Genomic DNA, 18,282 nt, shown 5'->3' with positions numbered 1-18,282 from the left:
GTATGCCCGTGCCTCTCGATTCTTCTGCAAGAATCGTTCAATGCAAAGTAAGGATAATTTGAAATCATGCTTTCATGGTGCGACGCTGTCCAGACATGCTACTGAATTTGGTAGTCGTTTTCTGCTTTAATAATTGTACAGCTTCGATGGGCCCAAAGATCTTTATCTTTTTACGCGTGATATTTTTTAATGCTTTCTGCCATTGGTTGTATGATCTCTTTGCATATGTGAGATATGCAACGCGAACCTTACGGGTACGTGCAACAACAGCAATAAAAAGAATATCTGAATACCGGGCGCTTCACGAAAATCCGTCGGTTCAATAATTCGGAAACGGTTGACGCTATCAAATAACTTTCTGGTTTCGTAATCACCTTTGATACATTGGCCAAGAGCAGACCAGTGAGTGGCAGACCAGACCAGACCAGACCAGTAATGACTTTTGAATTTTACTTCGAGCGCTTTCGGCACCTGTGCAGTAGCGACCTGGGCATTCAGCTAAAACTATTCGAGAAGAAACCCGCGTCGACACATAGTGATTTTTTTTAATTAATTGGTTTCTATTTACATATTTCTTGTGTGAAGCAGCGCAGCAATGTTCTCTCTCGCTCAGTTATCCGACTCTGAGTTGCGTGATTGATCCGCCTGGTTCATACACGAGGTTGATGGAGAATATAGGAACAGCCCGGCAAGAGATGCTTTCCATAAGTATTCCTTCCGGAGTCTTGACTGATACACAGCGCTCGCAGTGGAGTCGTTATCATTACGATAACAGCTCACTATCTCCGCCTGCATTTATTCCACCAGCTCGCCTGCATTTATTCTATTTTATCGCAAAAAATCACTAAGTGACGACGCGTGTTTTTTGCTGGAATAGTTTTCGCTGAAGATCCCGAATGCTACGGTACAGGTGCTGAAACCATGTAAAGTTAAACTCAAACGTTAAGATTTTATTTCATTAAGGACCATACGCAAATGAGCCACTCACTGATCAGCTCTTGGACGATGCCTCAAGGATGTTTATATAGAAAAGGGTTTTATTGTTGCGTGAACAGTTTGTGAATTATTCAGTTGAGGGGGGGGATTTTCGTGAAACACCTGATATGGAACAAATATGTTGCATGAAGCACACCGTGGAACGGGTAGACAAATGATGTCTATTTTTGTTATTTTTTGCTCTGTGAGACGACGATGCGTATGTAATATGTAGTAATTATATGGGCCCCAGCAAAACATACTACACATATTTTTGCGTGCGAAAGTTGTACAATTCCACCGAGATAAATTGGCTCGAGTCAGTTCCAGCGGGCTCGTTTGATCTATCAATACAACTTTGTTGGAGTTTCGACAGTAAGAGGTATTGGAATACCGAGCTCACGACACGCTACAATTGCTCCACAGTCGCTGTTGTGTTCCATACAACACAGACTCGCCGCTCTTGCGTTTGCTGCAGCAACTGTAGATCACGCTCTCTTTCGCACAGGAAAGCGAAAAACCCTCTTTCAATTTCGAAGCATGCTTTGAGTCTGACTTCGCATAAGGGATATATTACGAATAGGCTTTCGAAGCCCAACTATGACTGCTCACAGCTAATGAGTTTTTTTTTTTTTTTCAACGAATCCATGTACACTTTATAATACGAAGACTACATGTACTTATACTACATATTCAACGAAGACTACATGCACACTGTACTGTCGAATAGGGTTACGAATACGGTCGACAGACTCGTTCCGTTTACTGATAAATTTGGAATACTTGCAGAGCAAGTGAAGAAGAAGCTTCTATTTATTTATTAAGCAGAAGCAGCTATTTATGTGTGTGTGTGTGTGTGTGTGTTTCTTGTTTCCGTTTATAGGCAGGAAAACAGGAACGAACGAAAACAGAAACTATATGTTCAGAAATTTCGTTCCTAGATGTCTCGTGTCATTTCCCAATGAGGCAGGGAAGCTTTTAAATCGGTCGTCCAATTTCGTCGATCACATACCATGATCTATGAGGATACGCCTGCTTGCGAAAGAGCGCGCGGTCGCAGGAAGGACACTTCGACACCGGGGGGGGGGGGGGGGGGGGGGGGGGGGAGAAAAGAAAAAAACAGAGAAAAAGAAAGAGAATTAAGAATTAAGGTCCTCCGTGTTTTGGGCGTAGAGGTTACTTTGGCTTAATTTAACGTAGCAAAATAACTTTATTTAATTGCCTAAATTAACACATTAATAATTAACGAAAAACTAGAAATTAACATGATATGATTAACCTGTTCTACACCCATCCGTATCACCAAAACGTCACATGGAATTTCTTAAGTGTCAGCCTCCCCCCCCCCCCCCCTTTCGAAAAAAAAAAGAAAAAACGATCGGAAAGACACATTTCACGTCAAAAAAAGAAAAAGAAGGAAAGATGTTGATGTTGCCGAAAAAATAAGAAGGAGAAAGTAGAACAAAAGAAACCATGAATAACGTAATGAAAGAAAATTGTCTGTACGAGCAGCAACAGCAGTAAGAACTTTATCTCGATGATGTCGATTGGAATGTTTCATCGTCAGAAGCGACAATGGCAACAAAGATTACAATATTCGCGTTTTTCGCCAAATCGACGCCGCACAGCGGTGAAACTCGGGACTAGACGATCCAGGTACACACGGCCGACCTCGCGTTCACTTGCGGAGAACTTGCTGCTTTTCACATGGGTCGCTCAGCTGCAACTGTATTTTGCTGTTGAAATCATGGATGAAGGAAACAGTGCAGACAACGACCAGCACACAAAACCAAACGACTTTTGTTCTATGCCACAATGCGACTATGCGCGCCGAGGGGACAGCAGTTTGTCTTTCCACGTTTTCTTCTTTTCACACATTGAATACCGCCTATACTTTGACGCATCCTCGGAAGAGGTGGATTGAGCGACGCAAAATCAGAAAACCTGTTACATCAGCAATGCATATGTGTGTATGGCAGAGCTGTTGGAGCGGTACTGCCTACATATCTGATGAACGTTCTTTTTATTTTATTTTTTTCTTCTGAAGCACACTTCTGCAACTCACGTCAGGAAGGGAAGCAAAACCTAGTCTAGGCAAAACAGAACAATATTTTTCAAGCTTGAGTAGCCATTATGTGCAATAAAGCGCAAGGAATATCGCGAAAACGTATACCAAGTCAGTTTTGTAACTGTGCATTTGAATCAGCGCGTCAAATCACCTGGGAAAGATGCAGAAAGAATGCGACGTTTCGTTAAGGTTTTCCGAAAACATGCGCACCAGTGACACACGGATGTGGCAACATTACCCTGAAAATTCTAAACTACATTCGTACACGCGCTACACACTTAGAAGATCTTATCTGTAAGAGAGTATTTGCACATATATCCTGTGCTTGCATGTCTCTGACATTCCTGCAGCACAGGGCACTCGCTGCTTGCTATTTCGGCCTCGCAACCGCTAAACGTGAAATTCACCTTCACGAAGTATGGTTGATCAAACACGCCGGAACTTCGCAAATAATACGCGACAACTATAGCCTTCTCTTTGGACAACTCGGTGACGCCTGCCAGAAGTGAGCAGCGTTTAATACTCGTTCGCCTTCAACGCATCGAGAACCAACATTGCAGTTCAGAAATCTCAAAATCGAAACTAAGTGACAACCTGGATACGTGCGGCATGTTGCAGTTAAGATGCGCCACCTACAGGTCGCGCAAAACGCGAATACCACATGAAACTTTAATATGCTGGTTCTATGTGGGACTCCGGATAGGACTCACTCATTGTTAAGTGGAAGGCGTCCGAAACCTGCACAGCGTAGAACGCTTCATTCTTCATGATTATGCCCACACAGCCAGTGTCACCTCAATGAGAGACCTATCACATCTACTCCCAATTATTATTTTATTATTTATCTCATCTTTCACTTCGACGCAGTGTTGCTTGTCTTCGCTTGCTTCACAATATTTGTTATCACAACGACATCCCTTGTATTTCTAGTTATCACATATTATTACCAGTTACCACAGCGGTATCCGCTTGTATTCCTAGTATCATTTTCAGCTTTCCTTTTTATTTTCGTGTTTCGTGTACGTCTGCCCACTTAACATTTGTTCTTGCGCTCTTACTGCCCGTCCCCTCTTTTACGCTAATAAGATCTCAGGGTATCATAAACAAATACACTAACCTAATATTCGTGTCCCCCCTGTCCCCCACTCCTTCCTGCTGTCCTCTCTCCACCTGTCCACGTCTGTACGCCGCTCATACACAGTTCGCCGCTCATACGCTCATTTCACAGTTGCTTCGCGGCGCTAACACAAAATTTATATAAAAAAAAGATATTCGCGTGCAACGCATAGGCACCCACACGACGACCAGCGGGACAGACGCAGTGTTGTAATGCACTGTGCGCGCTGACATCTGCGTAACAATGCACTGTCTGTGTGTAAGAAATTCAGGATTTGCGCTATGTTCAATTTAAAGCAACTTTATCTGCACCAGCGTCCCTTAATTATTGTTCGGCATTTTTATAATCTCTCCAACTCTATTAATCGCGTTGTTGTCTTATTAAATTACAGGGTGAGCTACTTGCTAGTAAATGCAGTTCGTCTATTTCGCCGAATGCTCTGGGTGGCCTTTGATAGCGTCCATAGCTTCCCTCATGGTATACGGTGGATTGTGAAACATGCAGGCAACAGTGAAGAGAAATAAAGGACAATTACGTTTTCCATATTACATTTTCACCCGTCTCGCCAGCGGATTGTATTGGCATTCGTAAGGACAATTATTTACAAAAGACGGGGCGGTGGGGGAGGGGGGAATTCAAAGGCAGCACGAAGACCGTGTGCTGTTGGAAATTGATCAAGCTATGTTCATATTTAAGCACGCGTTGCAAACTTTCAACCAATTTCTAAACGTGTTTGGAGTGTATAATTGCTCATGAATAAGCTGCATGCAGCCGAGCTCGCCCAACAGGCTACATGATTTCATTTCATTTTCTTCTCTCTTCTCATTTAAAAGCTCTTCAAGAAGAGGAAGAAAATGCCGTCCGGAGACATCTGCAGCTGAATGCGTGATGGACTTAAGGAAATTCAACGTTCCTTTTAGCCGATATTGAAGATCTTACGTCCCTGAGCAGGAAGCACGCCTGTGAGCTTCGACCGTTGCTGAGAAATCTCAATATCGAAAACTCCCCCTCGTTCCGAATTGCCTTATTCTCCTCTGCTATCGCACACTCATTACTGTGCACACTCATGTGCGTCAGCATCGCTATAGTACAAAGTCCAGGCATGCAAAGCCGGTATTAGAAAAGTCATAGCATATTCTTCGAGCAGCAGGAACGTAATTCTTCTGCCGTATGAATAGAACAGCATGCAGTATAGGGTACGACGTGATCCTCGCCGACCCGCTCCTAATGAAACCCTAGGACTAATGCATTTTTCACTAGTGCTGGTCGCATGGCAACGCCTCAAGCTTTATAATGCCTGCGCAAGGACATTTCTCTCAAGCTGGCTATAGACGCCGCTAGCTTCGTTCTTTTTCTTTTTTTCTTCTTCTTCTTCTTCTTTTTGGTCTTTTTCGTTCTCTTTCACGTTCATTCTCTTTTCTTTCCTCTGAATCTCGGTTATGCAGAAATATGAGTAGGTGCAATTTCTTCGCCACTTCTTATACTTTCGCATTGCAGCTCGGACTTAAAGTGGAGTGGAAAGGCAACGTTGAAAGCAAGATTTACTTACGGCGAGCTGTAGTTTAGTGTTTAGAGCGTACGACTCGCTCAGCGTGTACAACCATGTACAACCATGTACATGTACAAACATGTACAACCGCGGGATCCAAGGTCGGTCCCTGCGCTGGATCGCAGACTCCCAGATGCCGGTCAGTGTGCGTGCCGACAGAAGACAGAGGTAGTGACAGTCATGACGGAGAGGCCTGCTGAGTCCTCGGCTTTTTAACGTGGTCACGGCGAACCTATACCACAACGGTAGCCTGATAACATGCACATAGTGTGTATACGCTGACGACTTATGTCTATAGACCTCTGGAAAACAAGTGCCTGCTTTGCGACACCGTCTCTAGAATGCGTTAGATGGCACAGATTTCCTTCTTAACGCACTGGGCCATGAACATATCAGCAGAGAAGACGGTGTTTCTTCCCTTTAGCGGAAAAAGGCTCGCTGCCAGCCAATAAAGAGCATGTCTCATCACTCTGTAGTAGTAATCGATACGCGGTTCTCATGAACTGCTTATATGAAGCTCCTCAAAGGGAGTCAACATTCTGCGGTATATTACGGGCTCATACCGGGGAATGTTGACAACGTCCCTGCTGACCATGCATAGGGGCTCATTCTGCAGATTATATAAGCGGTACGTCAGAGAGGATGGTGCAACGTGTCCTTATCAAAAAGTTAAAAATTTTACCCTGGCGCGTCCTGTGTTCCAATTCACTAACTATAGCAGAGGGCAGATAACTTCATCTGGATGTACTAAGGGCGCAAGAGACAGTGCATCACTACGTTCGTCTATGCACCCAGCATTATACCAACACCTACTTGCACGGAAGGTGGTACATCGGAATTCTTAACTATCTAAAGCGATCGCTTCATATCATCTAGCGTCACCAAAAACGTAGTATGCCACCAGTTGTGCATAACGCGTTACTAGTAATTGCGTTACTTGTAATCAATTACTTTTCTGAGTAATTCTTCGAGTAATCAGTTACTTTACTGTCAAAGTAATTTTTCGAGTAATCAATTACTTTTCTGAGTAATCGATTACTCAGTAATTGATTATTTTTCCGGCAGATATTAGCTTATCTTTTAGATGTTCTGCCCCAAGTCAAGCCCCTGGTGCAGTCAGCCTTTGTTGGGCTATGTTCTACTTCTACTATAGCAAGCGAAGGTAGGGTTGCCACCAGGCCGGTATTATACCGGCAAGGCCGGTTATTTGCTCGCTCTGCCGGTTGCCGGTAGGAAGGTGATACCGGCAGCGTTTTGCCGGTATTTGTTGCTCAATACCTTTTCACAAGGGCTTTTGCGAGGTTTTTGCTTCAACATTCCACTACAGCTTGAATAAATCTGGAGCAAAGTCCCAACTCCGCAGTCAGTTTCCTTCGTTTTCTTATTTATTCATTATTATTATTATTATTATCATTGTTATTCATCAAGTCTTGTGTTCGGAGGGGACAAGATCAGTGGTTGTGCAAAGCTATTGGTGGTTGTGTCGAGCCAGATAGAACTTAGGCCGTATACAACCATCATGAGATCTCCTCCTGCAAAGAAAGGTTTGTGTGCATCGATGCGTTTTTCAGAGTAAATAACAATCCGGTTGCTCCAATACGATCCAGTGTACCGTTCATGCCTGTTTATAGCAATTTCTAACATCAATGATCCAGCCACACACAGGAACTTATGTTTCCTCGTATTATCTCTCTGTCTCTGTGTGTCCTCATCCACCCCTAACCCATTTTCCCTTTCCCGTGGGCATTTCCCCTTTCCCTCTATACCACCTCCTCTCCCTCAGCCGGTATTTTGCACTACGAAAGGTGGCAACCCTAACGGAGGTCATTGTAATGACGTTCTGGAATTTCAGGGTCTCTCTCTCTAATCTCTTCCTACACCAGTGTGATGGTACCTGAAGATTTGGAATATGTTTTTCCAGTAAACAAGTAAAACAAATATTAGTGTTAACAGAACACCTCAACCGCCTTCCTCGCCCTGCCCGGCATCCGCCTTCTTCTGGTATGCCTCGCTCTCAATGTGCGGACTACATTCTTCGCTGGCAGAGAGATACCCCTGCGGCTTCTTGAGTTTTATCGTAGTATAGAAGATAACCTAACTCCTGGAAACACTTGAGTGCGTTTTTCTTTTTTCTTTTTTGCTTTCGTATAATTCCTTGTCGACGCCATCAATGACTACGAATATTGAATATCCTATCATGCTCGATCTCGCACATGTGTTATCGTTATATTTCAATGAAGGACTAGCCGCGGAACAATTGGAAATGCTTTTCAGTTTCTAGCACTGTGACGTAGGTTAGTAGGACAGTCTCACCAATTCAGACATAGCTCATAAGGAACAAGAAGTGATTCCCAGTTTTTTTATAGCCTTTACCGGTCGGTGATTTAGCCGCCATCAATTTTTAGCGTCGCGCACCCACCGAGCGCTAGCAATGTTGTTTTCGCGCTTTACAACGTAAATACGTAAATCCCAATCGACGGACTCCCTGCTTCCACCGACACTACGTGAAATATCAGCTGCAGCAAATTGAGCAAGAGTTCTTCCATAATTGAAAGCGAGGTTAAGCCTGATGGCAGCCAAACAGACGTGACTTCGTCAGAGAGAGAAGGAAAACCTCTCGCTCCCCCACGTAAATCGATAAATCCCATTTAGAATTTGCCAACGTATCGGAAGTGGCTGCGATGAGACCACATGCAGCTCACCATAATGCTCGCCGTCTTGACGGATGCTTTCCCTCTTTGCCGTCTTTCTGACAGTCAAGAAAACTACTTGCGCAGAGTAAAAGGAACAGACGATGATTGTGGAAGATAGAGGAACCTAACGTTCTTATGCGCGAATGGTAATACGGAAATGTTTCAAAGGCTAGAGCGCCGCAGGAAGGCAAGAAATAGAAGGCAGTAAACAATGTATGCGTCGCTGTGCTCGGCGGGGGGCGAGCACTGTAAAACCACGGCCGCTCGATGGAAACTGTGTACTCAGTTTCCATCGAGCGGCCGTGGTAAAACAAACTTCAAAACTGTGTGGGTTTCGGGTTTTGTTTGTCGTTTTGCTTGCGTTTGGTGAAAAAGCGTTTCAATTATGTGAATTGCTGACGAGAATTGCGTACGAGTTGAACAAATGAGGTCGGCAGGAATCCGTAGAAATTCTACTACGTTATTCGATATTACAGAATAAGTGCTGTCGGTCACCGCGCTTCAGAAAGCGAGCTTCCCCGTCGTAATCCCAATATGCGCGGTGAAGTACCCTTCGAAGGCAGACAAGCAAAAGATAAAATGCTTCTTTGATCCATGATTTCGCGTGGTCGGACATCGGGACATCGGGAGGACACTGATGAGTTGTGCTCCTTTTGTCTGTTCTTTCTTAAGAGTTACGGATCTATGAAAAATGCAAACCAAAACGTAATCTAATCTAATGTTTGCCACGAACGAGTTTTATTTGGCCGGAAAAGCGTTGTGGTTTCTTTTCTTGTTCTTTTTTTTTTTTTTTTGTTGTTGTTGTTGAAGATTTGCAATGACAGTGATGTACCGAAACCTGATATCACAATGACTTTTGTGTGAAGGTCCTTCTAATTTTATTTAGTCTTGATTCGTTTCGGGCTAATTCCTCCTGGAATTTAGATTTTACTTATCTGCTTCTTACATCTTTTGCTACTCTAAACTGCAACCTTTTCTACGTGAAGAGTGCAAGAAACCACCAGCTACCATCAAGTATTCTAGCAACAGCTCGAACCAACGGCCATGATTAATTTGCACATTCTTCACGTGCCACACGCCTGTACAAGTGCCACGTGACGTGATGCTTCGGTGAAATCCGTAGTGAACAGCATCTCATCATTTGCTGTTCTTAAAAAGCGAGAAAAGAGATGGCACTGAATCTTGTCCTCGATCATCCCGTCTGCATCTTGAATTAAAGAAGGCCTGCCTCCTCTTCCTAAATTGCGATCCCATCAGATCCAATTGCGGTGCAGTCTGCTAGCGCAATGTGCCCCTCCTACAAGGCGCAGCGAGTTTTACGTAACAACGCAATTTTACATATGTGAAGGACACCGGTAAATTTAAAGTTTAAACGAATGACGGAGACGAAGGGAGAAAAAGTCGATACTCACTCCCCTGTGAACGTGCCACTGCTACCGACTTCAGCCATAATGGATGAATGCGCACGGTCGCATACACCTAGCAACTCTCTGGGGTCTCGCCAAAGAATAGGATCCTTTCATAATCACTTGTGACTAGAGTTGTCCGAAAGAATAAGGAAAAATAACAAATAAAAAACTTTTTTTGTTCGTATTCTTTCGTTGAACTCAAATTGGAAAACAGCTTACAAATTTTCCGAACGATATTTCTTTTACTGTATCATCCCATAATACGCTGTCAGTTTAGGTGTCGTTTTCATAAGGCAATAACGTACTGTCAGGGACACTTCTAACTTTCTACTCGTTTCCGTGGCCTCGCTCCGATAAGCGCTACGCTAGCGGCCAAGGTCGGAAACAAAAAGTGGACTCGTCCTGGGGTGGCCGGGTGCCGACAAGGTATCGCATTGCCGCACGAAGGCGTTTAAAGGACCAAGTAAAAAGCGATAAAGAAAAACGTAACAAGGGAAAGCAGACGCGATAACAAAGCGCGATCTTCTTGCTCCTTACAAAACAGCGTACGGCACGTTACAACCAGATTAAGATAGTGATATAATTCCCTCTCACACAGTGTGCTTTACTTTTATTACGATTTTCTATACTGTTTCTACACGTTCTTTGCAACACCTTCGTGCGGCAATGCGATACTTCGTCGGCACCCGGCCACCCCCGGACGAGTCCACTTTTTGTTTGCGACCTTGCCCGCTAGCGTGGCGCTTATCGGAGCGAGACCACTGAAACGAGTAGAAAGTTAGAAGTGTCCCTGACAGTACCTCCGCGCGAAGCAGCGAAAAATGACCGTCGTAATTTTCGGTTGGCATTTGCGTGTTTTTGTGCATTTCTCCGGTGAGTATTGCGAACTTTGGTGTGGTTTGGTGCGAAATTTGCGAAGTGGTTCGTCCGCGGGACGCTTGGGAAAATGTTGCTGTGTTCGAATCGTCGATGTAAAAGGCGACCAGTCTGCAAGCAGACCTGTACAAGATACTTAAAAATGTATTTTAGATAAGACAATAAATACTAACGTTATAATGAAATTACGATAGAGTATAAATACATGGAAATTAAAGTAATTGAGATAGAGTACAAAATACTTCAAAAAGTATTTGAAATACAATTAAGATACTAGTTATCCTTGGACGCAAAAAATCACCGGTCACTGGTCAATGCGGCAAGTCGCCGCTATATCACATGAATCACCTACACCCCGCGCACTACGCTAGCAGCCGCTGTGTCATGGGTTTCATCTATACAGAAGTCAAAAAGATGTCAAAGGGATACCACATAGCTCCACTAAGTATATGTGCCCCAGAACAAAGCAAACTTCTAGCAGGTCCCTGATCGGCGAGGTCAGAATTCGGCGTCACCGCTTCAATGCACACATAATAGTACACACGGGGCAAGATCTCTAAATGGAGACTTCAAAGGGGGGCCAATGTTTGGGTCTGGACTCACTATCCGGGTCAAATCCGAGGGACTCAGGAAATTTCCACCGAACAAGCAAGATAATGGAAAGACGAGACACAGAAAGTTTGAGAGGGAGATCCAAAATATGTAATTAGAGTATTGAGTAGAAAATACAATGAAATGTATTTTAAATAGAGTACAAATGCACAAAACAAAAAGTATTGAGTAGAGTACCAAAATACCGCAAATTGTATTTAAAATACAGTATCTCAAATACAATACTCCAAATGCGTACAAGTCTGTCTGCAAGTACTGTAAAGTGGCGCAGGGCTTTCGTAATACCCTACGAGGCATCCGCTGTCCTGGTAAGCATCCTGCTTCTTGCGGCCATACTGGTCTCAGTCTCAGTCTACAGTCTCAGGGAACGCGGGCAGAGACTTGTGCACACGTGCACTGCTCTTCGTGCTCCGAGCAGTGCACAGGAAAATGTTTACACGCCGAACGTTACCGACTCAAAATGACGCCGCTCTTCGAGTCGATGTCGCTGGATGCGAAATGTTTCGACTCCATCATAAAAAAAAAGAAAAGAAAAAGACTACCTTTGTTTTGAATTACCTGTGATGTTAGGGGATAAGTGTATGAATAAAGTAGGAGAATGCAAGGTGACTGACACACACGTGAGAAGGATAATATTTCCTCGAGTCTGAGGAGACCCGGAAGCACAGAGACGACGTGATGATGAAGTGGACCATGAAGAGGATGATGATGAAGTGAACAGCACACACTCAAAACCGGCAGTGAACGCATTGCCTCATTGCTGGTTTTGTGTCTGTTTGAGGCAATGAGGCAAGGCGTTCGCTGCTGGTTTTGAGTCTGTACTGTCCACTATTCTTCCATTACCCCTCAAGCCCCGGGAAATGTTGCCCTTCGCAGAATACTAAATATGTCCGGTGGTGCCAAGCTCTTTCCTTTTTTTTTCTTTTCTTTTCAAATTTTTTCTGAACAAGAAACGCACAACGACACCTCTAGTGAGGTTGCAGTATATGCAAATAAGTAAATAAATAAACGAAATAAGTTTTTTTTTTCTTTTCCGACATTCAAAATTCCATGAAGTTTCTTCTCGTGCCTAGCGTGTAGTTATGTCGATGTGGCTTTGAGTAGAGAGCGAGCCTCGTTTACTGTGCGTGGTGTTGACTTGTCGTGCTTGCATGGTACATTCCTTCACCCAGTGAAATAACTGATTACGTCCTCTTTTGTTTTCGCATTGCCTCATTCCATCTTCACATTTTCTTCGTGATAGGGCACACGAAATGACCGCAAACAAGAATAACGTGACCCACGACCTCAACAATAGAGAATCTGGAGCATTGAAAAATGGCGAATGGCGATTATGGCGATACTCTCTTCTCCTCGTGTTTTTTTTCTACGAACCAAACAATGCCATGCTCCTCCCGGCAAAAATAATGTGGTTTCGAGAACTTTGAAAAAACTTTCTGCGGCCTAGGTTCGCTACATTCCGCGGCGCAGTTTGCTTATCATCTGGGACACCGGAAGAAAGAAAGAAAGATGCCAAATCGACGCTTCGTGATTCTCACTCGATAGAGAGTGGAAGGGGAAGACGGCGGTATGCGATCAGGCTTGTTGTTTGACACTTGTTCCTTCGGAATCATTTATTTTCTCGATAAGAATTCCTGTGGCAGCAAAGTGCAAGTGCGGACCTCGTTAACCGGAGCGCTTCTTTCGCTTGTTTTTCGCAGTTTCGTCCCCTGGTTTAATACTGCCTTTTTGGGCCTGTCTGTACATATTCGTCATCTCCACGACTAGAAATTATATCCAATGGAAAGAGCGCTGAACTTGAACGAGTGAAATGCATCCTGAACTTCCGTAACAGGACACTTTAGTGCACGAGAACGAACATTTTGGTGCGGAGACTTCGTTTCGGTCAACGGGCGTTACGTGCCGAGCACGCTCCAACCTCGCCACTCTTAATGATCGACGATGTCCCGGAAAACATCGGAAGTGTCACTCACGAAGACAGAAGACGTATAAGTATTGTACATATGACATATCTAGATGTCAGGTGCCTTTATGCAGGGCACGTGTAATGAGCGTTACCGTGGTGTGAATCGAATAAACTCCCCTTAAATGGGCTGTGACAGTTTGATAGATGGCGTTCATTACATTATGCGAACATTCTTTTACGTAAGAGTGTGACGTGTGTTACCGTCAACTGCTGAGTAAAAGGAACTACGCTTTGATCGATATTCGATGCCTTCGTTCCAGGTGCCTTCGAGTAAGGAGCACACGAGAGCAAGGAGTAAGAAATAACGATTTTTGTACGTGTCGTATTTGGCGAGAACGCACGTACTCGACAAGCTCTGACATCACAGCTCCGGACATCCTCATTGGTAGTCGTGAGCACGTGACCTCTCTCGCGCTTCCTCTCTGGTGGAGACACCTTCCGTGACGTCAGAGCCGCGTGAGTTTCGGGATTCCCAGTGCCGGTTTTCTGCCCGTCTATACACCCACCCGCTTGCCGTAAAACTTGGAAAGCAGGTTGACAACGTTGCAGATAGTTGCATTTTATGTTTACCCTGAATAACTTGGGACCTCCTGAACCCACTCAATTTCTGACGTTACATAGAGTTTCAATTTGTATCTTTGTATCTTTTAACCCCCTTTGTATCTTTTAAAAATGATCCTGGATCCGCCTCTGTGACACACATATGTGTCTGCAACTCGATTCTGAAAGTACAATGCAATTCTACTCCTCGTTCATCACCGATGACATCGTCATCGTCGTTATCGACAATGGCACCGAAAATCCAATGCGAATTAGTGGAGTTGTTTCTGTGCAATTTGCTGTAATGCATGGCAAGAGCAGACGACGGATGTTGAGAGCACTCCGGAATTCCCTCTCTGGAAACGTCACTTGGACAAGACCAATCAGGGAGAGAGACTTTGGCGTCCGGCCGCCGGGCAGGAGTGATGGCATCCCCAGGTCGCGTACGTAGAGAGGTCTGAGATCGGCTCATGGAATGTTGGTTAGCGTCGTACGTGTTTGTACAGGGAACGTAACACCGTGTTCCATGGAACATAGTCATGTCAGCATTCACATGTGTAAGCGAAAGTTGGCGTATTTACCGAGGTCTTTTCTACTTAGTATGTTGCGGTGCGCACGCGAAGCAGAAGACCTCGGAGACAATCACCTGCGCCGCGGTCCCATTCGTGGGCCGGGCTTACGTCATTTTGGCTTAGCTGAAGGAGTGCGAATCTTTAAAACTCGTTTATTTAACAAGTAAGCTGTTTTCGGAAGAGAAGCTAGACTGTGAAACCATGTCGAACATTATAATGAAGAGAACTTCACCACATAGCACGCTCCTAGCCAACCACCATTCCGAATGATATCATTCTGTGTCCTGATTTGTTCAAAACAGGGGGGGAGACGCCTATCTGGGACATGCATAATGTGTCCCAGATAAGCGCCTCCTCCCATTTTCAACAAATCAATATACGGAATGATATTATCCGGAATGATGGTTGGCTATGAGCGTCCTATGTGGTGAAGTTCTGTTTTAACAGTGTACCGTATCAGTCTCACGCACACCTTTCCGAATGCGATAGTCCCCGTAAGAGATGACTCAGCATGTTATTTGCCTTTATTGTCGGTACGGTGCGGTACACAACGTTTTTTAAACATCGCTCCCCCTCCTCCCCGTATGTGTGTTGCAGAAAAGGCGTCTACGTACATTCACATTCAAGAACACCTCCCCTCTACCCTTTAAGGTACCTCTTTCGGAACTTGAGAACGCTTCCATTTGATTACATTGTTACACAACGCGCGGCTTTATTGATCTTCAGTGCTCGTAGCTCCCCTTTCATCGCGCGTTCACTGCGAGGTGAACAAAGGTCTGCTATTGGGAGAGCCATTGAGCGACGGAAAGTTAACTACGGGAATCGATGAAGATGTGTAGGGTTTCGAGGCATTAACATGTGGAGCACCGTCTCCCTGAACATGAAAGGAGCATGTAATTTTAGACCTGCGGTTCGTTGCCTATATGCTCTGACTGGGTCAGCTAGGCATTCTACAGGCCCAAGTGCAGCTTCCTCTTTCTTTGTTTTTTGAATAATTCTGTGATGTGATATTGAAGGGGAAAAAAAATGAGGATTTAGTCACGACAAAGTCAGAATCATTCTGTTCTCTTTTGCATGCCGAATGATTTTGCGTTTCGATTTTTTAATTTAATTTTTCTGTTGTGTGTAAACTACACTGTGCATTAATAATGGCGGACCCATTACTTCCACTCCGCGCGAGATCGATCGAATGTTGCGCTGTTATTGATAAAATATTACAATCAAACAAACCAAAAGAAAAAGAAACAAGCAGAGGATGCCGAAAGTGGGAGATCTTAAGGCGCGCGCTTTAGGGCGACACCTTTATTGTTTTTATTTATTTATTTTTGTTTCTTTAATTTTTTTTTTAAGTTCTATTTTTTTCACGCCCCTGTGCAACTGCACTTTTCAATTTTTCAGACGTGTATATAGATATACAAGCATGCAAAGTTCGCGAACTTCAATATATGCAATCTCCCTCGACATTTCATTCTTCTTCTCATTCATCCACCCATTCGGAAGTTTGACGACTCTGTCACCTCCAGGATGATGAGTTATGATGAAGCGGTTCACCTGCACAAACGGGGCATGGAATCGGCGTATGGCATTACAGCGAAGGGAGAGCTTGGAAACCATTGAACCGTAGCGACGTAATCAACTGCCGTGCCATTAAGGAGGTGACGTTAGGCCGAGAGTAATTCTCGGCCATTCTGGGCCTCTCTTGTAATGAGATACCTCCTCACTGGCGCCACCGTCTATTAAATTATCAGCCCGGTGATCCCGATCGCAACATCGTGATAGGTCGCCCTTTGTGGTTCGAAGCTATGTTCTTCGCCCCTTTCACAACGTTATTAATGATCATTGTTCTCGGGCTCAGCATAGTCGATGCGTATCTGTGGCCGACGGTGTGGTACAGTTTTCGATTCCGTGATAATCACAAAAGACTCTCCATTTCAATAGGCCAGACTCGAGCATGAGCGACAACGACGAACATCATTTTGTCAAACACACAATGAGTCTGCAGTTTCGCTCAGGGCTGGCAAGACATGTATGAAAAGTTAATACGCATGAATGCCTTCGGCTGTATGCGTATTTATATGCAACTATAGAAAACGACATGCGACATTCCATCGCCAGGGGCCAGGCGAAATGATAATGGTCCAAGCGTGACTTGACGAACGTGACGTGTGAGTTACGAACAAGCTGAGGGGGGGGGGGGGGTAAGAATTGCCGTACACGAGCTACTGAGTTCTGACCGTACAAACTGGTGGTGTATTTATCTGTTGGGGGGGGGGGACGAAGCGTACCGTACGACTTCATTGATCTACCAGCCTTCGTTATTGCGAGGATCGTAACATGAGGTGAGCATGCTCTGACATGTCCCTATGCGGTTTAGTTTCCTACCAAACACGAAATCAACACTCGTCACGCTCACCTGAGCAGAGGGTACCTAGGCAGGCCAAGAAAAGGCAGGAGAGGAGGACGCCGCTGCGCAGGCCCTGCGGGGAGCCGCGCATGGTGCCCTCAGCAGCTGCTGCAACGTCCTGCTGCAGCCATGGCCTGATGGTGGCCACGCCAACGCTCCATAAGGTGCGGTCAGGAGCCTTCTCCGGTGCTGAGCCACTCGCCGCAGCCCGAGCACCAGCCCATCATCGTAGCGTCATGGCTACCGCCGCACTGCTGGGCTTTCCTTCTGACTCAACCCGAGATTCTCTGCCTGTACTCGGACGCGCGCTCCTCTCGCTAAGGCTGCAATAAAAAACGAATAAAGAGAGAGAGAGAGGGGGGGGGGGGGTTATTAAGTGGTTCGCAGTCCAAGTACGTTGTACGCCACTTCTGAAAAGTTGAAATGTTGTATTTACTTTCGGTTGACGGCAGTTAAAAAGTGGGTAGAGATAATTAGAGTAGATTCACACGAAACTCGGCAACTTTACAGGCAACTCTTTTACTTGCTTATAGATGAAACCCGGACCCATGTGATGGTCAAAACAAATTGGCTCAAGACTTAATTCAAAACAGAAGCGTACAATGTTCCGTCCTATTTCTTCTTCCTCTAAACCAAACCAAAGCGTACAATAAGCGGGGGAAAAAACTGCGCTAGCACCTAAAAACAACACACAGACATACTTCTCCTGTAACAGAAAAATTAGAGCGTTCCCTAATGTACTGCTCCTTTTATGCCGGCTCCACAGCGACGAAGTGATCTGTTAGAGAAATGGCGTGCCACGACCGAATTGAAAAAGGAGAAGATATGACGAGGCGGAACATACTGGAAGAATTCAAAATGTCCACAAATCTCAGTCCGCTCCTTGTATAGACAAAGGCCACTTTTTCCGGCAGAAAGAGTGGGCGACTAATAATTCGGGATGCGACGTCGCTGGAGACCCGCGAAGAAAATATTTGAGAATATTAATAAAATCACTCGAGTAACTTCAATCATTTTTTTTTTTCTGAACGAGCGATCCTTTAACGAGAGAGAACCAGTTACAACTGGTCACCTGGTGGATACCGTTGACGTGACTTTCACCTGATTTTGAAAGCAGAGACTATTTAACACAGGTTTAAATCGTGAGTAACATATCTTGTGACCCACGGACCCTTGACCACCAAATACAGGTGAGCTATATATCCCTCTAAAAAAATTCATGAAGAATTAGGAATAAAACCGGATTTATCGGGCATAGGTTTTAGCTTCGCCCGTAGTACTGCTGCCCCTGTCCATGATAGGCAAAACTTCCGCATGTGAGCACTTTTCTGTCTTATGGCTCATGAGCCTCACTAGGTTATGGACACTGCAACCTGGTCTTCGCGTGCACTTTGGTATGCCAGTAATGGGGTAGCGTATCGCCCGTGCCGATGAAACTCCCCACTCATCGTCATTTAAATAAAGTTGTTGTTGTTACTGCCGTAATTAGTGTGAGGATTAG

At 44.7% G+C, this 18,282-nt stretch overlaps 1 protein-coding gene across 2 annotated transcripts in view; it reads right to left on the bottom strand.

Annotated features, from left to right (window-relative positions):
- LOC135386091 (disintegrin and metalloproteinase domain-containing protein 10-like) overlaps positions 1 to 18,282 on the bottom strand; it is a 100,177-nt gene that overhangs the window by 70,516 nt on the left and 11,379 nt on the right. For both annotated transcript variants that reach the window (XM_064615818.1, XM_064615819.1), the window contains exon 2: positions 16,791 to 17,104. In XM_064615818.1, coding sequence (XP_064471888.1) covers positions 16,791 to 16,872 — 82 coding nt within the window. In that variant the 5' untranslated portion in view covers positions 16,873 to 17,104. The remainder of the gene's footprint in view (positions 1 to 16,790; positions 17,105 to 18,282) is intronic.

The sequence above is a fragment of the Ornithodoros turicata genome, chromosome 2 (assembly GCF_037126465.1).
Source record: "Ornithodoros turicata isolate Travis chromosome 2, ASM3712646v1, whole genome shotgun sequence".
In the NCBI taxonomy this organism is placed as follows: domain Eukaryota; kingdom Metazoa; phylum Arthropoda; class Arachnida; order Ixodida; family Argasidae; genus Ornithodoros; species Ornithodoros turicata.
The sequence above is the reverse complement of the archived record's forward strand: the minus strand, read 5'-3'. Positions and strand labels throughout refer to the sequence as shown.